Raw genomic sequence first — 23,120 nt, 5'->3', positions numbered from 1 at the left:
GCCCCCCTCAATCCTGGGCCCTGGGCTGTCGCCAATATTGCCCATGGGCAAGGCCGGCCCTAGTCTTCTTATTCAATTCAAAATTCAAACCACGTGAGTTATTATTAGTCTTCAGATAGGTTCCTCCAACGCCATCTTCTTCAGTCCTCGTGAAGAAGTCTATTGAAATTGTTGAAGGAAACTAATCATGAATCGGAGACAATTAGAATGAGAGAAGAAAGCAATCGGTATTTATTCCGGATGAGTTAATTCCTAAACTCATCTCCCCCCCCTTCGTAATCAAATTCCTGAGTATTCAGGAATCGATTCCTTATAAAGAGGTGGGACCTACATCCATTCCGATTCTTTCATATGTTAGTAAACGCATGAATACTTTTATCCGGAATCATTTCAATTCCTTTATGTGTTAATAAACGCAGGAATACTTTTACCCCATAATTATTTCTTCCCATTCCAAGTAAGTAAACATGCTCTAGTTGATTCTTCCATACACGACGCTATACAAATACAAATTGTTTTTGTTTTGGCTAATGACGAAAGCAAATGCGGACTAGATTGGAAGAAACGTCTTCATATTCTCTTTCCACATCCAAGTTGCCTGTTGATTTCAAACAAATGGGCCATAGCCCATATCAAGAAGCCGAGGAGAAGTTTGCCACTGCATTTCAGTTTTTTTTGGTCTGGCACTGCATTTCAGTTTAATTGCTAAATTAACACCCATGTACTAATATAACCTCTTGACTAACTAGCCGAAAAAGATTTCTCTCGAACTTGCCTTCAGTTTAAATGCAAGTTCAATGCGTATGATGGTAACTAAGACTCTTTCTATTTTCGCGCTGACATTTGGGTTATGTCCCCCCTCTTTCAATTGAATATGACAGAATTGTCAAAAATATAATTTATAAGAGGATTTGAATAAACATTATCAACGAGAAGTCACGTCTTGCTTGCTAACACAATATTCTAAGTAGTAAATGGCCACATCCATTCGCCTTGACCAAAAACCATTGTGCAATGAGGAGAGTGAAGCTGGAGGTGAGAAATAAATCTATTTATTTATTTATTTATTTATTTATTTTGAGAATAGGAGGTGAGAAAAAGATAAGAACATCAAAGTTGCTGACGTGGTGAATAGGGAAGTAAGTTTTTTTTTTTTTTTTTTTGAAAGGAAGACGACAAACTATATTAAGTGAAAACTGAGGAGTACATGGAGCGATGCACAAAACATCGAAAGAACGCAATAAACATAACGAGATGCACAAACGCATCTGTAATGAAGAAAAAACAATAAAACATAATTAGATGCACAATCGCATCAAGAATAAAAGGTAACCAGGTAACCACGTGACTTAATGCCGTAAGGCATTGTTGCACTGCATATGTCACTGAAGCAGTGTAATTAGGAGAGAAACCGTAACTGTAACGGATGATAGGACCACCTAGGAGAGGCGATTCGCTCACCAAGCGATCGAAAGCGACCAAGGGTACCAATACCAGAACCTCGGATTTAGGCAGACGAACTCTTAAGAACCAGAACCAATACCAGAACAAAATGAGCAGCTGTTTCGGATCCAAAATCCGAATTAGGGAAACACCCGGGTCCCAAATGCGGATCCAAATCCGACCTGAATCCAAAATCAAGTCTGCCAAAGCAAACATGACCAACATCCAGGCCCAATTGAAACAGCCACAAAACCAAGCCCATACGAAAACACTCTGGGCACCCGAGCGGCTGGGCACCCTTCCTGTGCCACTCCTCCACGCCGCCGAGCCGCACAGCCGGGCCGCCGAGACAGACCGCCGCGCCTTCAGGGTAGCATGGCAGCGACTAACCCGAGAACACTGCAACCAGATGGCCTGATCGAGATGCCTCTCGTCGAACGAACCTGAACTCAGTGCCTTTATCCACCAGAGGTCAAATCGCCGCCGCCGGAGATGGTTTGATCGTCGTGACTCCAACCAACGTCGAAACCACACGGCATCAACCCTACTAGCCAGAGAGCATACCGGAAAAAGAGAGCCGGGATCCCAAATGCGATTTGGATCCACAGATCCGCAAATGATTCTCCTTCTCGAACCTGCCGGAGGACGAGCAATATCACGCCAACCAGAAGGCGACCACAAAGCCCAGATCGAATCAATCTGAGGAGGAGTGAACGACCTCGCTTCAACACGGGTCGAGGACCTCGACTTCTGGAGAAGAGCAGAGAAAAAGGGGGAGACGGCCTGGACCGTGCTCGATAGCTGCGACACCAGGGGAAGTGCCGGAATTTTGCTCCATCGGAGATGGAGGAAGTTGCAGAGACGCATACCCATGGCGGCGGTCTCTCTAGGGTTTGTCCCGAGTAAATTTATTCTTGATGACAAACATGACCTTGATTGATTTTACTACTTTTGTTTTAATCAGAATGGTAACAAAGAGCTTTCAAAAGAAGCCTGCCCATTTAGAAATTCATACTAATAGGGAAGTAAGTTAGAATTAGGTTAATCCGAAACTTAATCAAATGCAGAAAGTGAAATAACTTGAGTCTAGTAGTATTTCTCATCGAAAGTTCTATTACCACACTTCCTAAGTGATAAGCTTTTGGCCCTCCCCTGTGTATCAAAAGAAAAAGACATTCTATTGCACAGTAAATTGAAGGAATCTTTTGATGCAAGCGTGAAAACTTCAAAAGTCGATAACATTGTGTCACTCTCGAAAACCGTCTCCTATATTTCAACTAGGGAGAAGGTATAATTGCAATATTAGAGGCTGTGAAGGGCAAAGTCGTTCATCACATCGCAATCGGGGGGGGGGAGGGGAAATTAAACTAGTCCATTACCTCTGGTTGCTCTCAAAATACTCGTGCCAATATAAATTCTTTGACCCCAATTATTTTAGTCCAAAGTTAGATACAAGTCTAGAGTTCCATACCAAAATCTTTTCAACATCTTTCCCAATTCATATCTTGGGAGGAATAGGCAGCTAGCAATGGTTTTAGCTTCCCAACATGAGCTTCCATTAAATGAGAACGACTCACAAGACATGGTCATATGCCAAGCTCTAAACGAAGCCATGGCTCTGAACCACTCATCCTTGCCTGAAACACACCAAATCCCGAATCACCAATCGACTTCCAACGGCCTCAAACCTGTTAAGAACCTCGGAAAGAAGCACTATAGAGGCGTGAGACGTCGTCCATGGGGTAAATACGCAGCTGAAATCCGCGACTCTGCGCGACACGGTGCACGTGTATGGCTAGGCACGTTTAACACGGCCGAAGAAGCTGCCTTGGCATATGATCAAGCTGCTTTTCGAATGAGAGGTAGTAAGGCCATACTCAACTTCCCAGCTGAATTTGTTGCTTCGTTGTCAATTGAAAGAGTTCAGCCAAGTTTTAGTGTACCCAGCAATACTAGTACTACTACGGAGGCACCAAAAATATCAGAGTCTGAGAGGAACACAACTACTACGGTGAAGGCACGACATATGCAGCGTTAGATCACCTAGAGAGGTTTTGATTTCGATCAGGTTCTTTTCAATTTCGAATGTGAGGTATCAAGGATTGCAGGTGTGATATACTTTTTCTTCCTTTGACAAGCTACTCTCTCTTCTAGTCAAAGCATGTGCATAGACTAAATATAGATTAGTCTAGTTTTTCATAGTTTGTGTAGGCCAACAACAAAGGCTACAAAAATGTATTTTATTATTGTAATAAGAGGGTCAGCAAAGTTTGCAATGAATTTAAATTGGTTGATTGAATTTCCTGCTTGATACGTACAGTAGCAAAAATTTGAGCATGTTGATTGGATTTCGGTATTCTTGTGTGCCTTGCCTTGCGGAATGTGGTGGTACAAATTTACTTTCATTCTATGCTTCTAATATTTGAGGAACCTATGATTTGAAAGAAGAAAGCAAGTATCTAATTAATTATACAAAAAATTGTATGTATAAAACTTTTCGATTCAAAACTAATTGTCTATTTTTTTTTTCTCTTTTTCTTTCAAAAACTTCTGAATGCAAATGTGTTTTTGAAAACTACGTATATTTTGAATATTATATATATTTTTGAGTTCTTATCACCACTAGGGTCAAAACTTTATTGCACCGGACAAAATGATACCCAACTTTTAAAAGTGATAAAAATGATACCTAAATTTTTTAAAACTAATCAGCTTGATACCCAACTTTCATAAGTGATCAAAATGATATCTAAAGTTTTAAAAACAATTAATCAACTTGATACCTCGGTTTATTTTTTTTAACTTCTTTGTTAAATCAAATGCATAAAGAAAATGCTTAAGATCCCAAAAAATTATACAAAAAATCTATACCAAATGATGTGGCACATGCCACATCATCATCCAAAACTTCATAATTTCCGGCATGTCTTTCTATCAAATTCCTTTTTAATCTAAAATAAAAATGTTAGCTCAGTGGTTAGAGCGCCCACTACCTATGTACGAAGTCATGGGTTCGAGTCACAATGGGGGCATGAGTGAAACCCTTTGATCCTCTTTTTAAAAATATATATATAAAAAAATCAATAATTAAAATAAAAAAATTATTTTGATATGTTGTTTATTAGAAAATTGATATTATCGATGAATTAAGAGATTAAGTTGGTTGGTTATCAAAAATACTTCTCCAGAAAATTTCACATCAACTGGCCTGGATTATCTCTTCATCTTAGTGCACAATTTCTGATGAGTTTGTTCTCTTTGCCTTCCCAGTCCCTCACATCATCTATTTTTCTGCTTCGTTAAAAAGAATTGTTGTTTGTTTGATAGGATTGTTTCCTTCTGTAGTCTGAAACCCTAGCTAACTCCATTAGTGCTTGCGATTCCAACTGAAATTGAAGTTCCATTCAATCGCCGTTGACTCTGCGTTTAGCCATGGCTACCAGAGTTCAATTTGAGAACTCGTGCGAGGTTGTGGGGTGTTCTCGAACCTGACGAACGCTTACTGTTTGGAATAGTTGAATAAAGAAGAAACAAGTGCAACTAGCTAGCTTAGCACACAATATCCACTCATTATTGACCTCATCGGTGAACCCACAATCAATCATAGTTCCAGTACATTGATTAAGTTGGTCTGCCCTAAAGATACACTACAACAAATCCGGGCAACAGCCACGGATGGTTTGCCACAGTCAAAATAAACGTGGAGATATGCTTCAGATTTGCCCATTTTTTTTTTTTTTTTTGAATCAACGAACGAACTTTCAATTGAAATAGGCCTCAAGTGAGGTGATTACAATCATAGGTTACAACATCCTGAATACACTCAGGGGTTTGGTCTATCCATACCCAGTGATGGGTGGTTTCAAAACCTATTCCCGCTAGGCGATGCGCAACCAAGTTGCATGAACGAGGTGCATGCTGCACTTGAACTCGAGGAATAAGAGATATAGCTCTCTTAATATCATCAACCAAGCCACCATTAGCCAGCAGACTATGATCCACACAAGAGATTTCTGCAAGTGCTTCAGTACAGTCACTTTCAACAGTGACGTTCTGTATCTGTAAGGAAATCAGGAGGTCGAGACCGGCTCGTAGAGCATATAGTTCACTCTGTTTAGGAGAGGCAGCGTGCAGAATGGGGCCAGCAAAAGCAGCGACTACCTGTCCAGCTGCATTACGCAGTACTCCTCCTACCCCACCTCGGGTTTGGTTAGGCAAGTACGATGCATCTACGTTCAACTTGAGTCCCCCAGAAGCAGCCGGTTTCCAAAAGCGGCGAGGTTGCTTTATGGTTTGAGAGGTGGTAGCCCGAGCTTTCTGAAATTCCTCCAACCAAGCAAAACTGCCAAGGGTAATATCTTGAGCTGTTTGTTGTGTACCGTTCCAAAGAACATTGTTTCTGTTTTTCCAGAGAGCCCAGAGAATAATCATTAGTTTGGCAAATACCTCCCCACTCAACGTAAGGGCTCTGTCCAACATCCACTCTTTGAAAGTGCCACCAGAGATTAAGTCAGTTTGTAGGTTGAAAGGAGGTGCAGCTAGAATTGTTGTAGCCGTGGGGCATTGGCAGAATAAGTGACGTGCATCCTCTATGCCATGCGGGCATAATAAACAGTGTACTTCCCCAGTGTAGCCCTTAAGAAGTAATCTGTCTCGTGTGGCAAGCAAGTTGTTGCAGGCCCTCCATACACAAATACTGACCTTGCCAGGGACCTTCGCCTTTCAAATGCTTTTCCACAGTGCAGTATAAGGGTCTCCTGATGAAGGAGTTGCTAAAACATGTTGCATTACTTCCATACGAGCAATCCAATAAGCACTTTTCACAGAGTAGTATCCTTTCTTTTCGGGGCTCCATATAAGTCTATCAGGGCTAGGGTTTCTCCCAAGTGGAATGCGTTCTGCAACATGGTTAGGAAAGAGTCGATAAATGAGGGGAGCCTTCCATTGCCTACTTGAAGCATCAATTAGATCAGCCACCATACTGCACTCCGTATTGGGTGGCCTAATCAATGAGTTTGGTATTGTTAACGGGAGCCACTTATCATTCCATATATCTACTTGAGTTCCATCCCCAATCTTCCATTGAACTCCTGCTTGCAGCACTTGTCTGCCCTGTAAAATGCTCCTCCAAGAGAAGGATGGGGAGTCCCCAATGTCTGCATTCCAAAAGGAGCAGTTTGGAAAATACTTTGCTTTATATAGCCTGGCAATGAGAGACTGAGGGTTGGAGATAAGTCTCCACCCTTGCTTGGCAAGCATAGCAATATTATAAGCATACAGATTCTTAAAACCCATACCTCCCTCCTGTTTAGTTAAGCACAGCCTCTCCCAACTCCGCCAATGAATTTTCTTTTTTCCATCATTATCACCCCAAAAAAACGAGGCACATAGTTGATGAATGTCATCACAAAGGCTTTTAGGAAGTAAGTAGCAGTTCATTGCATACAGTGGCATTGTTTGAGCAATGGCCTTGATGAGAATTTCTTTCCCGGCACAGCTAAGAATTTTGCCTTTCCAGCTTATTAGCCTTTTGGACAATTTTTCTTTGATGTAGGCGAACTTTGCAGTTTTAGACTTGCCAACTCTCAATGGTAGTCCGAGGTACTTATCATGCTCTTCCACTCTGCGGACTGCAAGGATGGATGCCAAATGATGTTGAAGCTCCAGGTTGACATTCCTGCTAAAAACCATACTACTTTTTTGGAAATTAACTTTTTGACCAGAAGCCTTCTCATAAGTCAACAGAATTTGTTTGAAGGCAACACACTCTTCCATTGTGGCAGTACCAAAGAGTAGGCTGTCATCAGCAAAGAAAATGTGATGTAGTGTGGGCGCTAGAGGACACATTTTGAGGCCAGTGATGCAGTGGGATTGAACCGCATGGGTAATAAGTGCAGAGAGGCCCTCAGCACAGAGAATAAAAATGTATGGTGACAACGGATCACCTTGCCTGATTCCTCGGGAAGGTGTGATGGAAGGAGTAGGCTCACCCTGTTTTAGAATAGAGTAGGTCACAGATTTAACATTAGCCATTATCATATTGATCCAGATAGGATGGAAACCAAGCTTTGTCAGGATTGCCTGGATGTAAGCCCACTCAAGGCGGTCATATGCCTTACTGATATCTAACTTTAAAGAGAAGAAACCAGTGTCTTGATGCCTTAATTTGTGCAGGAAGTGTGCTACTTCATTTGCAACCAAGGTATTGTCAGAGATGATTCGGCCTGGAACATACGCACTCTGAAGAGGAGAGATTATATGAGGAAGCCATCGTTTAAGTCTGTTTGCTACAACTTTTGATGCAATCCGACAAATAACATTGCTGAGAGCTATTGGTCGGAAATGTGCTGCCTCCTTAGGATCATTAATCTTTGGTATGAGGCATAGATAAGTATAGTTGATGTTGGTACCAAGTTCTCCAGATTCCAGAAAGCTACATACTGCCAAGTAAACATCATTGCAAACAATGCTCCAATATTTTTGATAGAAAAAAGGGGACATACCATCTGGTCCAGGGCTTTTGGAGGGGTGCATCTGGAAGAGAGCTAACTTGATCTCCTCTTCGGTATAAGGCTGCATGAGTGCGCGATTCATTTCAGGTGTGACTTTCTGTGGTGTTGCCGCTATTATTGAAGAAAGTGCATCTGTCTCACAACCATCAGTTGAGAAGACTTGGGAGAAGTATGAGAGTAAGAGTCTGTCAATTTCTTGCGGTTCAGACTGCCATTGATTGCTTTCATCATTTAGACCACGAATTAAATTTTTGCTTCGCCGATTGGTGGCTTTCCTGTGAAAGTAAGCAGAATTGCGATCTCCATCCTTAAGCCAAATAGCCCTAGACCTTTGTCTCCAATATTTTTCCTGTTGAGTTAACAGTTGACTATGTTTGATATGTAATACTCTCTGTTCCTCATATTGCTCGGAGGAGTATGGTAAGCGCATAAGATCATTTAACTTCTCTTGAATGATTCGAAGTTCAGCCTTTTGATGATCAAACTCAGTCTTGTGCCACTGCATTAACTCATTGCCTGTTTTCTTGATCTTTAGTAGTACTTGCTGTAGGGCATTACCAGTAGTAGGAGTGGCCCAAAATTGCTTGATAATGTTTCCACATGAAGGGCTGTCGTGCCAACACTCCTCAAACCGAAAAAGTTTAGCAGTTTTCCTTCCTGTTAGTTTGGATGCACTGACCACGATAAGAAGAGGGTTATGATCCGACTCACTAGGGTTGAGGGTGATGACTCTGCTGTATGGGAATAGAGCACGCCATTGTGGCGTGTGAAAACCTCGATCAAGACGCTCTTTTGTATATCGATTACTCCAAGTGAAGCGACTACCAACAAATCCCATGTCAAGAAGATTACAATCAGCCATTGTTCTTCGAAAAGTAGCCATGGGTGCAGCTGCTCTCAGATGGCCTCCAGATTTGTCTCGGTTAGACATGATTTCATTGAAATCCCCTGCCACGAGCCAAGGAAGAGGGCAGTGTTCAGATGCCAATGATCTGATAAGTGACCATGTTCTGTGTCTCCCTCCTCTCGCAGCAATACCATATATTCCAGTAAAACGCCATTTTTGGGCATCTTCCACTTTGCCTATTATGACATCAATATGGTTGGCCGATCGAGATCGTAAATCAACATGTGTATCTTGATTCCAGATCAAAGCAACTCCTTGTGATTCCCGTTCTTGTGGGTAACAAATGTTGTCTTGGAAGCCAAGCTTTCTCGTGAGAGCGTTGATATGGTCTTTTTGGGCTAGGGTTTCAGCGAGAAAGATGATGCTGGGTCTTCGTGCTTGGACAATATCAATTAGGGCTCTCTGTGATTCAAAGTTTACAATCCCACGACAGTTCCATACAAGGATATTTCCTTGAAGCATGGCCGGACGGAGGAATGGTTGCACTAGGCTTGGTGGCGACGTAGCTATCTAGGCGGCGCTTAGGGTTTTTGATGTATAAATTCGTCTATTCAGATTCAGATTTGCCCATTTGCTTCCATTCATTCCACTTATAATTAGAAATAGTGGAGATCCAATATTTTATAGTTTTTGATTCTTGTTTCCCTACCCAAAATGGCGGGGGCCCTACCTTTCACCATTTATTAATTCTCTTCTCATACAAAAGTTAAGAATTTAATAAAAATCAAATTTCTCCCTACAATGAGAGTAGCGAATGGGTGACATCTGTATGCTTGCAAAATAAATAAATAATTAAGAGCTAGAAAAGCTTTTCCCCACTTCGCCAAATTAAATCTATACTTCTGCAAAACAGCTCTCTCCCTCTCTCTCTCTCTCTCTCTCTCTCTGTGTTTTTGCCTGTGTTGAATCAAATGTTCTTCTCAGATCTACCAACCAACCCATCTGAATCCATTTCTATGGCACTCCATGAGCATGCCGAACTACATATCAGTCACCAACCAATGGAATCTTTTCTGGTAAGGACCGGAGCTCCTTTTTCTTTTCTTTTTTCTTTCCTTTTTTCTCCCTCCATTTCAATTGTTAGATTCTCATGTCCTGGTTGGTAATCGATATTAGGTTTTCTGTTTTTGATTGGGTTCTGCAAGTAGAGAAAGCCACATCAGGCAGCCATCTTCTGATCTAGGTTATTTATTTATTTATTTTTAATCTGATGCTTTGATTTTATTGAGATTTAGTTGTGCTACTCATATGTTTTTAATGAAAATGGTTGTCTACAGATTCATTGTCTCACCCAAATTCCCTCTCCCTTCCAAACCAAACCTAGCCGCCACCCATGGAAGGCATACACCGCCAAGTCCAGATCTTCCCATATGGTGGAAGCCAAGCCAAGCCAAGCTGGAGCGAGTCCATCTTGAAAGTTCTTAAAGGTTCAGAACTTCAGATCTTTCCCTCTTTTCTACGAGTGCATGATATCTTTCCCCCCTTCTCGATCTTTCTTGCTCTCCTCAGACTCGTAATGATTCAAGATCTTTCCCATTCTGCATTTCAGTTTTTGGTCTTGTGCTTATCTGTAAAGTTTAGAAATTGTCTTTCCATGTATTTGATTTTACATTTTAGATTCTGGGTCAGATTGAATTAACCCAATTTAGTTCGGAAAAAAAAAATGTTTGGTAATCCCTGTAAAAACTAACAAGTAATTGCTCAATCTATCTTTTTTTCCTGTGAATTCAGATATGGTTTTCAAATCTTGGTTTGCATTTGTGTTTTAAGTATTGTAATTTCAATTCCTTACCTCTGAAATTTAAGGAGGATCATCCTCATATAAATTGTGTTTTCTGAATGAAACATTATTTTTACTTTAGCGTCATGACTGATTAATGGTTGTTCCTGGTTATTTCAGAGTTTAGCCACATAATTGTTCTATGATCTAAATGCATGGGAATCCTAATTGGTGAACCTTGCTAAGATGATGTAACAATAACATTCGGGTATGCTTATTGATTATAAGAGTCCAGAAATAAACTTGTTTCTTAAAGTTCATGTCAAATTCTCAGTTACCTTGAACTTTGACTTGTGTGGAAATACCTGTATCTATGCATGACAAACTAGAACTTAATGCTTGTCTGCCTTTACATGACAGTTTTCACCTAAATTAGAATGCTTAATATGATTACCTTATCATTTCCACTATAAAGATTGATTAATGGTCCTAACACATAAAAAACATCTGATTTTCAAGTTGTTTATTTCATTTGTTTACTACTGCTAGGTGATGGAAGCTCTTTTGGACATGCTAAAGGATGGAAAATATCTTGATACCTATATTGTGATTCAAACTATGAGATAAAACTTGTTGACAATTTTCTTTAAATTTCTATGTGGTTTGATTAACCTTCATAGATGCAATGCATATTTACAAGCAAACTATTATGTGTATCAAGTTATCTATTGAGATTATGTGTTTAGTCAATTCTTTTTTGGTGACTTGGCTTTCAACATACATCAATCTATTATTCTGATTAAGTTTTTTTCACTGCTGTCCTATCAATTCAGATGCTATTTGAACTGTGATGATATTGATCGTGGTGTGCAAACCCCTGATGACTATCTGAAGTTAGGGAAGCTTCCTGCACCAGAACTCATAACATAAATGTGATATGGAGTTGTCGAGTTGCTAAGATGATGTACCTCATAACATAAATGTGATATGTAGTGGTATGTTTCCCTCATCTTTACATGCTTTAAAGTGGTCTTTTTAAGTTTAAATATGTTAACCTCAAATTATAAACTACATACTCATTGCTTTGCACTATGGTGCTAGTGGTTTGCTGTGCTAGTTATTTTTAGCAACTGATTACCCATGATTGATCCTACAGATGTGAAAATGCTCGTTGGGCTTTGCTGTTAAATTTGGCTCAGCTAGTGTAGTTGTTCTAGGATATCAAGAAGGCGCTATTAAGAGAATTGCAGATAAGGTTGCTGCATAAATGAGGCAAAGTTTGTAGACAAAATATTCTTAGGTTCTGTATGCATTATTATGTGGTTGCTTGAAGTTGGCAATTGATTTTCATGTTTTACAGTTTGATCCTTGGTACCATAATTATTAGTGAAATGCACTTGTTTCTTTCATATGTAGAGAAATCTGAAGTTGTAATTGAATGGTTTCTGGAATTTTATAATTAAATATTTTGGAATAATTAATTTTATGCATCTTTTTATTTAATATTTTTTTTAAATTGCAAATAGAGATAGTCACGGTTTGTATTGATGGTGGGTATTGAACCCAATAAAATATTGTTAAAATAGTTTAGAATTGGCACACATAATTGTGGGTCCCCTCATAGTCATACCCACGAAAGAGTTGGAATGTGGCACATTTGAAGGATTGCAACCGCTCCACAGCGCACTGACATCTTTAAAAGTGGCTGCAGCGTGGCTCTGGGTATTGGACACGAATAAATGTGTCTTTTGCTTGTCGTTTTCTGTATAAAGCCACGAACATGGGACGTGGCTGTAGCTTATAATTGTAGTGGTGATAGTCAATAACATTGAATTAACCAGGAATCAAGAATCATCTTTGATTGACTTAAGTCTCTTTATAACGTGTATGTTTTGCCTTTTTGCATCTATGATGACGCCATAGACAATACAATGATAAAAAGCAATCCATGTATAGATCTGGGTATAATCTAGCTCTATATCCAGATTACGGTTTTTGTCGATCAGTTTATCTATTGGCCGTGATCCGTTTATGTCGTTGAGCTTATTTTATTATTATGATTATTATTTTTACATTTTTAGGCTAATATGAAAATAAAAAAGAATTAGATATGCTGAAAATTGTTCAATTTGAACGTGATGACGTGGTAGTTACCATGTAGGACGCCACATAATTTGTTATTAGTTTTTTGTATAACTTTTTGGTGTACGTAACACTACTCAATGCAAAATCAAGTCTAAAAATTGAAGTGATTTGTGGTCAGAAGCCATCAACCATCTATAACCCAATCTTCTTCTTCTATAGAATTAAAAAAATCTTCCATTCAATTTTCATTTCTACCATCAATCGTAGAAACAAATAAAATTCGGATGTTTCCCAACTTCTAAAGAAACAAAGAAAAATGGGAAGAGAGAGAGAGAGAGGTAGAGATAGAAGAAGAAGAGAATTAACAAAGTAAAATAAAAAAATAATGAGTGTGGCAAATAGTGTGGCACATCGATTAACCCACTTTGCTAGTTTAGATCATGTTGTGGATCTTTCTATAGTTGAGGCTCCTGCTTTCTTACAGGACATCCTCTATGAGGATACATGTAACGCAACTATGTCTGCTCGGGGTACAGGTATTACGTCCCCCCCTGTGAGACAAAATATTATAAATAATAACATGGGCGTGGGGATGAGCCTCCCAGCTTGACTGGGTTCCAAACGCCATTATTCAAAAAAAAATAATCATAATAATTGAAAAACAGGTTTTTTGTAAACTATTATTATAACCCCATAAAACACCGCACCACACGTGATCAATTTTAACAAAAAGTTACAAAAAATAAACCGAGATATCAAATTGATTTGTTTTTAAAACTTTAGGTATCATTTTGATCACTTATGAAAGCTGGGTATCAAGTTGATTTGTTTTAAAAAATTTAGGTATCATTTTGTCCGATGCAAGAAAGTTTTGACCCTAGTGGTGATAAAAACTCTACATTGTTGGTAATTACGAATCAGAATTATAGTAAAGTCTAATCATAATCATAAACAAGATCTTTACGTTCTCCTTTCTAATTCTCTGTTTTGGAAACCACTTGTCAGATGATTGCATACCCTGCCTATTAAACCCATGGTTCCCACCACTACACCACAAAGTTAATCAGACAACTGTTGAACGACAGTTGTCTGAATGAAAAACCTGCTATTGTCTAGTAGCCTGATGTTTGATTGACCCTATTCAGACAACTGTCGATAACAGTTGCCTGTTTCTCAGTCACACAACATTTATAATGAAATATTTGTTGTCTGAATTTACTCAAAACCTAATATGTGTTGACTTAGACAACAATTGTTATTTTGGTGTTGAGTGAAATTATTTTAAGACAACTGTGTTCTTAAGATTGTGTTGTGTCAGATGAATCTCCAACAACAACAATACGTGAATGTTGTTGTCTGGAATGAACCTCAAACATGATTTCATCTTGCCTCTGTTGTCTCAAATATATATCGAACAAGCATGTTTCATTCATTGTTGTTGTCTGAAATGCATTTAAGATAACAACGTGTTGGATGCATCTGTTGTCTTGAATGAACCTCATACTGCACATACTTTTTGTTTATGTTGTCTGAAATGCATTTAAAATAACAATGTGCTGGGTACATATGTTGTCTCGAATGAACCTCAGACAACACGAATTATTTGGCTGCTTTACGAATGTGTTGTCTGAATGAATTTCTGACTTTATTTGGTTGCTTTATCATTATGAATTTTATCGTGGCAATCATTATTCATTTCCTAACCTCAATATACAAAATATAATTGTCATATATAGTACTTCTATCAGTGTACAAAACATACCCAATATACATATATCAAATCAGGCATGAAATACATACTCAATCCCACCTAAATGTCGAAGACTACCAAATTGGAAAATTCTTTCAAGAGTGGTACTAGGGAAAACTTGTCAATTTGCTTGAAGGTGCAGATAAATGTAACAGCATTAATCAGTTGCTTTCTTTCAATAAGATTCTGAATAATACCTGTCAAGTAAAACAAATTGAAGGATTCATGAAACTGCTAAAGAGAAGTTGAATTCCAAAGCATTAGTGCCCAAACTTAAAGAGTTTCTATCAGCAAACGCATTAACAGAAGAAAGCATAGTAAGATGATGAAGAAAAAACTAGAAGCCTAGCTAGAACATAATCACAATTATGCAAGGAAAATAAAGACCAGTAATCTAATACCTTCACTTGCAAAAATAATCAATTCCAACTTAATCAATCTGTGAATATTCTACTACTTCACCTAATTGTACATTGCCTAACACCTAATACATATCTTGAAGTCCTGACGCATCTTAGGTTTATCATTTACTTCCAAGCAATACGGCAATGTTCAATCCCATTTTTTCCTAGATGTAGTATATATCCAAGCCAAAGATAACTATCACCAGAGCACAAGGGACACAAAAATGGCATCTAGGGTAGTCAAGGTTACAAGCATATAGCCTAATATTGTGTATGCAAAGAGAAATAAAATAAAATACACACATATGTATGTATGTGTGAAAGACCTACCAGCATCCTTTCTTTCAAACCACTTACTAGACAAGATTACTTACTTAAGGTCGATGCCCATAGACTGAGGATTCAGCTGTATTCCAAACCATCTATTAAACAAAGTCAGAGTGTCCATGTTCATGATCGAAAGATATTGTCTATATAAAAGTAAAGCGAACAAGTTAAGATAATTGATTGGAACAATCAGAATGCATATCATCACTATGATCACAAACTCATTATAACAAAGTTAAGATATTCCAATTCTTAGTCACAAACCATCATTTTTGTTCAATTATTTGGAACTTATGGGAAAATTTGTTGAATATATGACTCTAGGGCAACCTGAACAAAATGTATATACCTTGAATCATGAATGGCAGTTAAACTGGAAGTAAAGTAATAATTCTGGGAAGACCAAAAGCAATATACAGCTCCAACAAATATCATTTAGATGCTCATCACCCTTATGTTTCTCCATCATAGCCTTATGGATCCTCTTAGGAATTTTCCCCGTAAGCTCTTATAATGAACAGTCCGAGTGATGTCTTAGCTTCATATTCATTATAGTAGCTTTGGTTGTTCCATCGCATTCTTATCAATTTTCTTGCAGAGATGGCAAAAACTAAGCCAACAATCAACAAAATAAGGGTTAAGAGTTATCATCAGTTAGATAATCAAAGATTCACGCAATCTAGGAAATATGAACCATATTCTCTACTTGTGAGAGAAACAGTCTTGGTGTATAATTGATGTCAACATGAAGATATTAAACTACTAAAACGTGGCTTGAGCCAAATCTCATTCAATTGCCTTTAAGAGGTGGATCTTCACTAGACCTTCACTAGATGAGAGCATCTAGTCTCACTGGTCTAACAGTCCAAAAATTGATTTGGTATGAAATGTTAATCAAAAAGTGAATAAGTAATCTACTCATGCAAAAAGGACAAAGATAGATTACCAGATTAATTATTCAAGGCCCCAACTATATGAGGTTACACCTGAGAAACAAAGTCTCTTTTTAACTTTTTAACATATGGAAACGCAATACTTAACCAATCCAGCCGTCTAATTATCGCCTTCCTTTGTTCCTATGTTACTTGTCAAACAACAGATGTTCAAACCCAAAACAAGGAATGCATAATTCAATAAGACTAACTTCTGGTTAAAACAATCTTGTAGTTTTTAGCTAATTAGAAAGCAAATCAGATATCAACTCAAAATTAAAATATAGCCCAAAGTTTTTACTTACAGTTTTGAGCATTCCCCTTGAATCATATATAGTGATAGCTAGCCCCTAGGAAATCCTTTGGTTGCATCAGCTCTGAGGTAGAGCATCGATCAGCCATGGGTACTTCTTCCAAATCCTTTTAGATCTAAGCATATCTCACTCCCAGATCTGGAATCTCACCATCAGAAACTCAATCAATAAGAAACAACGTACAGTATCAGAAAACCCAATCAAATCAGTAAACCCGATTTTTTTTGTTCAGTTACTCAGACAACAGATGTCGTTGTCACTGTTGTCCGAGATTTTGTCAATTTCACCAAATTCCATCTTTATGGTTATGTGTTGGCTGAGGAGAGGATACACGACAGGTTTAAAAAATATGTCGTCTGATTAATTCAGACAACAACAAAAATTGATGTGTTGTCTGATAAGTGTCGAGTGATTCACTTATTCTAGTAGTGTAGACACACATTCCTAACAAGGCTATATATCCAATGTACTACATACACCGCTGCATACACGGTGCGTTTAGCCATTGAAATTCCCACTTGTCTCACATACAAAATGGAAAGAGCAGCAACCAGAATCAACATAGTAACAAGACTCAGTTCATTGTACTCCTTCTCGAGCTCTAGAGTGTTGTCGAGCTCTAGAGCAGCGTCGAACTCTGCCCGGGATTTCGGGTCCTTGAGAATCTCATAGGATGAACTGAGCTGTTGAAACTCGGCGTTGGCGCCGGGATAGTCTGGTCTCTTGTCTGGATGCAACAGCAACGCCTTTGCTCTGTATGCCTTCAAAATCTCTCTGTGTGTGAGCTTAGCACCTTCCTCACCAGAGGGTAAATCTAGAACCTTATAATGATCTACTTTAACCCCCATCTCGGTACTTGTATAGTGGAACAAAAGCTTTACGGACTGAGAAAGAAAGAAAGGAAGAAGAAGAAATTTCTTGAATTTTTAGTTCTCTATCTATTGAGTTGAATCCGGCCTGAATTACAAACCAAGGAGAGAAGCCTTATATCGAGCGCTAACCAAAAATCTAAAAGGAATAAAACTAAGCCTATTACAATAAGGAATAACCAAACTAGGAAATCTAAATTTTACTCCATCTTGCTATTCAATATTAAGGAAATGAAATCTAAACAAAATAGAAAACTAAACAAAGTAAATCTTAAGGAGCTTCAATTCATGGGGAAAATTGTATGCAGATGAAATCCGCGGCTCTGTGCGACAAGATATGCGAGTATGGCTAAGCACGTTTAACACTGCCAAAGAAGTTGCCTTGGCTAGCTACTTTTCGAATGCTGGGTACTAATTAAGGCCATGCTGAACTTGTTGCCTCATCGTTACCAATTGAAAGAGCTAATTAGTCAAAGTTTTAGTGCATGTATAAGTTACAAAAAGACAAAAATAAAAATTATAACCCAAAGTTTGTACATCCTAGTTATAAATGTACCGAAATAACAAATCACTAATTTGATATCGTTTGTGTTGAGAATATATACATCCCACATGGGAAAAATGGGACCTTGCATATGAGTTTATAAGGGTTTGGGCCACTCCATCCATTGCCAATTGGTTTTGGATGTGAACCCCAGATTACTTTATCATGGTATCAGAGCGGGTTACCCATGTGTGCATGCCTCACGGCAACACGGGCTCCACATCACCCAAAGTTGTCCACGTGTATGGCTTGAAAATTCGCCACACGTGCGGGGGCGTGTTGAGAATATATACATCCCACATGGGAAAAATGGGACCTTGCATATGGGTTTATAAGGGTTTGGGCCACTCCATCCATTGCCAATTGGTTTTGGATGTGATGGAGCAAGTGTTAAGTCACATAGCTTGCTATTAACAGGTGCATATAGAGGTTTTTGTATGTAACCATGATGGATGGCTTATATAAGCAAACCATTATGAAATATGAATACACAAGTATTATATGTCTCCATGGGTTAGCCAGGTATTTTATTCAAGCATGAATCATAATCTTTAATAAAAATTTAGAACAATGATAACAAATTCACTAATATTACACCGGCAAAATGCATAAAAAGTAATTCAGTCCATATAGAATATTGAGATAATGAAAATTCAATCCTTTGGCCAAAGGATTCTGAGACTGGAACCAGAGATCGATTTGGCTAATATCATGTCTAAAGGCAAAACAAACCTAATACTGCTACACAATTCATCTCTCTGACTTCACATATTTTTACCTCTCACATTCCCGTAACATTGCTGCACTCAGTTCGTGCTATATCTGCTGTTAAATCATCTCCCATTCCTAAAGCAGAAAAAAAAAAAAAGAGACAAAATCAGCTGAAAAACAAAAATAAAATAATTTGGGATTTTGGATATCTCTTATTAACTTTTAGACTGGAAACTTATATGAGTAGTGTTGTATCAATCCAAATTGTGTCCTTTATTAAAATCTGAAACCCATAAAGCAAAGTTAACTTGAGATGATTAAAAATTAGGGAAATACCTAATATTTACAAATGTCTAAAATTTGAGATGATTAACGCTCTCACGTACCTCGATATTATTTTCTGGTTCTTTATTTCTGATTACCCTCGTCACAGAATCGCATGCCCAGCCTATTGAATCCGCAGTTCCCACACATACATTCTTAACAAGGCTACAGGTCCCATTTACTGCACACACTGTACCAGCAGCCGCCAAACCCCCCACCACGAAACATGAAAAACCAGTAGCCCAGATGAACACCTCACCTAATGTAATCTTATAGAGGCGTAAAAGAGTGTGAAAATTTTTCCTGGATTCTGGGTCCTTGAGTACCTCATAGGACTCCTTGAGCTGTTGGAACTCGGCGCCGGCGAGGGGATAGTCTGGCCTCTTGTCTGGATGCAAGAGCAAAGCCTTTGCTTTGTATCTCTTTGTAATCTCTTGCTCTGTAAGCTTAGCGCCTTCATCGCCCGATGGTAAATCAAGAACCTTATAATGATCTATTAGCTCCATATCGGTTCTTTCTAGGGTTAATTGCTTATGGACCAGAGAGAAAGAAGAAGGAGTACGCAGGACTCGGAGTAATAACCAAATATAAAGAAGACCTAGAGGCCGCTATTCAAAAAAAAAAACCTGGAGACCCAATTGTAGATTTGTTTGGGTACGACTGTATATGAATAGTTTAAGGTCACGTAAGGAGAATACACCTTTCTGGGCCTCTTCTGGGCTAAGATCCAATAGATGAGAGTTTACATCCTAATAGGACTCAATCCTGTGTATTGCATCACAAATTAATTAATTCTAACCGACTTATAAGAAGAAGAAAAAAAAGTTGCACATGCTAAAACAATAAGATAAAGAGAAGTTTTAAATACACACCCCTAATTACTTAATACATACTCCTTACTCAATACACTTATCATTTAATTTCTCATTCTAATATTTTACTAAATACACAACCCAAATTACCCAAAATATCCTTAAACTAAAAAACCATGAAATACACTATTATTTAACTACATTAAGGCTACTATATAATTTGATTAGTATATATAATTGACCATATTAATTACTTGTGTTAGTTATTGAGAAATTCATAAGGATTCATTATTGTTCCTTCAAATAGATTCTTAGAAATATGTTTTGTATTATTTGAGTTCTCATCCACCAAACACCCTATTAATCAAGTATAAAATTTTGAGTCAAACATTCAACCAAAATTGCATCAGTAGTTTCTCCACAATGGCGGAACTATGAAGTTGTCATTGGATGGTCAAACAAATTAACAATTACAAAGTTTTATACTTGTGATGTTTTATATTAGATAATAAATTGACTAATCATAACTTTTAGAAAGAAAAAAAAAATGAACTAAAAAGTGGTAGTAAAGCGATATGTTTTAAAAACATTTAATGCCATTGATTTCAAAATTCAAAATTATATGTTCTCTCACCCCATTTAATTACAATTTATTTAAGAAAAATTTAAATTAGATGGTTTCATTCTTGTTTTAAATGAGGATGCCATGTATAAAAATTCATTGTGTTTTATAATTATAGAATAATATATGGAAGATATGATGATTATTATTTTAATTTCTTCTAATACATAGATGTCTATTTTGGTCATTTAATCTACCTATAAAATCTAATTTGAAATATAAAATAATAGGGATGTGTATTAAGTAATTTGGAGTGTGTATTTAAAATTTCTCTAAGATAAATGAGTTGGTAAAAAAAAAAATATATATATATATATATACACACACACACACACGAGTTGCTTCCACAGGTTATAATGTTATTTCAGCATTTGCTCAAAAGAGATTGTAAGTTGTAAAGAAAGTTGGGATTACGATGGGCCACATCATCAATCTTAGAGGCATTATGGTTGACGTGTTGTCTTTAAATATTTTGCAAAGAATTTGAGTCTCTATCTATTGTCAATTGGTTTTTCGTTCTTAATTATAATATCATGGTTAGATTACTACATGTGAAAGGGGTTGGACCTAATATATCCAAACTTCAATGTTCTTAAATTTTTTCGTTACTTTATTTATTTATTGTTTTATTTTGTTTGAAAAGGGGTAGATGCCCCATCAGATGTTATTATTTATGGAATTTAAATACTGCAAGGGGGACGTAGATGCCCCATCAGATGTTATTATTTATGGAATTTACAAACATCCTCAATAATAGAGGGAGTCTCTTCAAACCAAATATTGTCAAAATAAGACAAGCTAGCAAAGTCTGCTAATCGATGATCAACACTATTTTTTCGTGACTTTTAGAATAAGGACAATATAACAAGATACAAAAGCCTCACATCATAAAATTGTGAGATATATTTTGGATGTTGTATGTTTTTTCAGATTCCATGTTCAGCTTTCGGATGAATATATGGTAAAATGTTAGGGAAAACAAAATAAAATAAAACACCTGCCAACATCTCTCCTGTTGAGAATAATTAAAATGAAGTTAAACACATTAGGGATAAGGAGCCTTAACAACTGAGATGGTTCCATGCAACAAAAAATAGGTTATAAGTTTATAACTCGAACAGACTGGTTGATTTAATGTTGCAAATAACATGGTAATATGGTGACATGACATGTTCTGTTTTGCTCACTCTTCCTCTATGATTAAGTACGAAAACACTGCTAGATCTACCTATAGGGCAGCTAAGAACGTTATACGCGTTTGTGTACAAGTTTTCTACTTATCTCGATCTGGTCATTTTTTGTCAAAATGAAGAGAGCAAACTGTCCAAGTAATCAGTTCCCAGGTCTTGGAATTCAAACACATCAAACTCATCTCCGAACATCTTTTCCATGCTTGCGTTTCTTTTTAATGCAGGTTCTCCAGTCATTACCTCAACATTTTCTTCCCACTCTCTCACTCCTCTCTTACGAGGATTCAAACCATTCTGAGAAGAAGTTGTGGAGGAACAAATATTGTTGAAGCTGCAATTCTCAAGTCCCATAGCCTTTGCAACTGTTTCAAAAGGGAAGTTAAGATGCGCTTTTGTACCTCTGATTCTTAAAGCAGCTTTGTCATATGCCAGAGCTGCCTCCTCAGCAGTCTCGAAAGTCCCAAGCCAAACTCTAGCTCCTTTTCTTGATGAGTCTCGAATTTCTGCTGCATATTTTCCCCATGGCCGTCTCCTAACACCGCGGTAATGCTTTGTTGCCACTTTCTCTACTCTCTCAACCTTCTCTTCCGCTTCCGGTTTGGCATCCTCATTTCCCTCTAATTTTTCATTGCAAGACTTTTCAATATCACAAGAAGGAATAATGTGAGTGTCGAGAAGCTCTTCCCAGGCCTCAGCTCCCATTGACATCCACCTACCGAGACTTGGTAGCCTTTGAAGAATTTCCATTGATCCTTCTCTCCCATCAAGACTAGGCAGTTCTTCCCATGATTTCGACATTTCTGGTGTGTTGCTTGTTTCTTGATTCCCTCCATCAACACCAATAAAGCTGGCCCACACGTTCTCGAGAATAGCTTCTGGTGCAGCAGCAGAATCATGATTAACACTATGTACAGCCATTTTTCAATAAGAAAACCAAGTCTATCTCACATTCACAAAAACCAGATAAAGGAGGGGAAAGAGGAGATTGTGAAGTGAGACTTGAGAAATATATGAAGCACTAAAGAAGTAAAGATAGACGCGTGAACAGCTTAGTTATAGGACTCAGCTGGAAACTTGCGGTTCAATCCAGCTGCTAAATCTATGGAGGATTTCAGGAATTAAGTGCTTAAATGAGATGGGGCTTAAGTGTTAATTAAGTCTCCTATACCGCCTTGTTCTAATCATTTCTGCACCTTTATCAACGTAGATTCTATGTACTTGGCATTTTATATTATAGAACCCCTCCTGAAATTCATGGTGATTGCATAAGAAACAGAACAGAAGAAGAAATTGAAAGCTGGCTAGAGTATAAGATGTGTTTTATATTGCATTTTATATTGGTGGCTAGAGTATAAGTTCAGCTTTAATTGGCATGTTTACATCTATCGCCATTAAACTACTAATTTCCTAGAAGTACCCCCTAACAGAAATGATGAAAGATGATGTCTGCAGACTTTTGAATTGTATTTTAGGACAGAATATGGGCGTATAGTGTCATGAGATTGCAAAGTCAGGTAAGGATTAAGAATTTGGGGATTAAGTTAAGATCCCTTTGACTAATTATTGAAGTTGCTGAATTCAGAAGGAAAATGCTTGTGTACTGTTGAAAAAGGGTACTTTAACAGCATAGTGGCATTTTAAAATCTTGTTCTCA

General features: G+C 37.8%; 2 protein-coding genes and 1 long non-coding RNA gene across 4 annotated transcripts; 2 read left to right on the top strand and 1 right to left on the bottom strand.

The window, feature by feature from the left end:
• Window positions 1–2,865: 2,865 nt before the first annotated feature.
• On the top strand, window positions 2,866–3,742 carry LOC133733253 (pathogenesis-related genes transcriptional activator PTI5-like). The gene has a single exon (XM_062160900.1). The coding sequence runs from the start codon at window positions 2,972–2,974 to the stop codon at window positions 3,479–3,481; it is 510 nt and encodes a 169-aa protein (XP_062016884.1). The 5' UTR covers window positions 2,866–2,971; the 3' UTR covers window positions 3,482–3,742.
• Window positions 3,743–9,695: 5,953 nt separating this feature from the next.
• LOC133733588 (uncharacterized) lies at window positions 9,696–12,068 on the top strand. 2 transcript variants are annotated; one of them, XR_009857793.1, is made up of 6 exons: window positions 9,696–9,878; window positions 9,979–10,045; window positions 10,140–10,289; window positions 10,763–10,850; window positions 11,416–11,577; window positions 11,739–12,068. It is a non-coding gene; the product is annotated as an uncharacterized LOC133733588 (long non-coding RNA). The 2 variants fall into 2 exon arrangements; XR_009857792.1 differs by lacking the exon at window positions 10,763–10,850.
• Window positions 12,069–21,463: 9,395 nt separating this feature from the next.
• On the bottom strand, window positions 21,464–22,623 carry LOC133728001 (ethylene-response factor C3). The gene has a single exon (XM_062155419.1). It carries the CDS (start codon window positions 22,382–22,384, stop codon window positions 21,578–21,580), a length of 807 nt encoding a protein of 268 aa, XP_062011403.1. The 5' UTR covers window positions 22,385–22,623; the 3' UTR covers window positions 21,464–21,577.
• Window positions 22,624–23,120: the final 497 nt, after the last annotated feature.

This window comes from Rosa rugosa, chromosome 2 (assembly GCF_958449725.1).
Source record: "Rosa rugosa chromosome 2, drRosRugo1.1, whole genome shotgun sequence".
Classification (NCBI taxonomy): domain Eukaryota; kingdom Viridiplantae; phylum Streptophyta; class Magnoliopsida; order Rosales; family Rosaceae; genus Rosa; species Rosa rugosa.
Note: the sequence above shows the minus strand (reverse complement) of the source record. Positions and strands in the feature narration are given on the sequence as shown.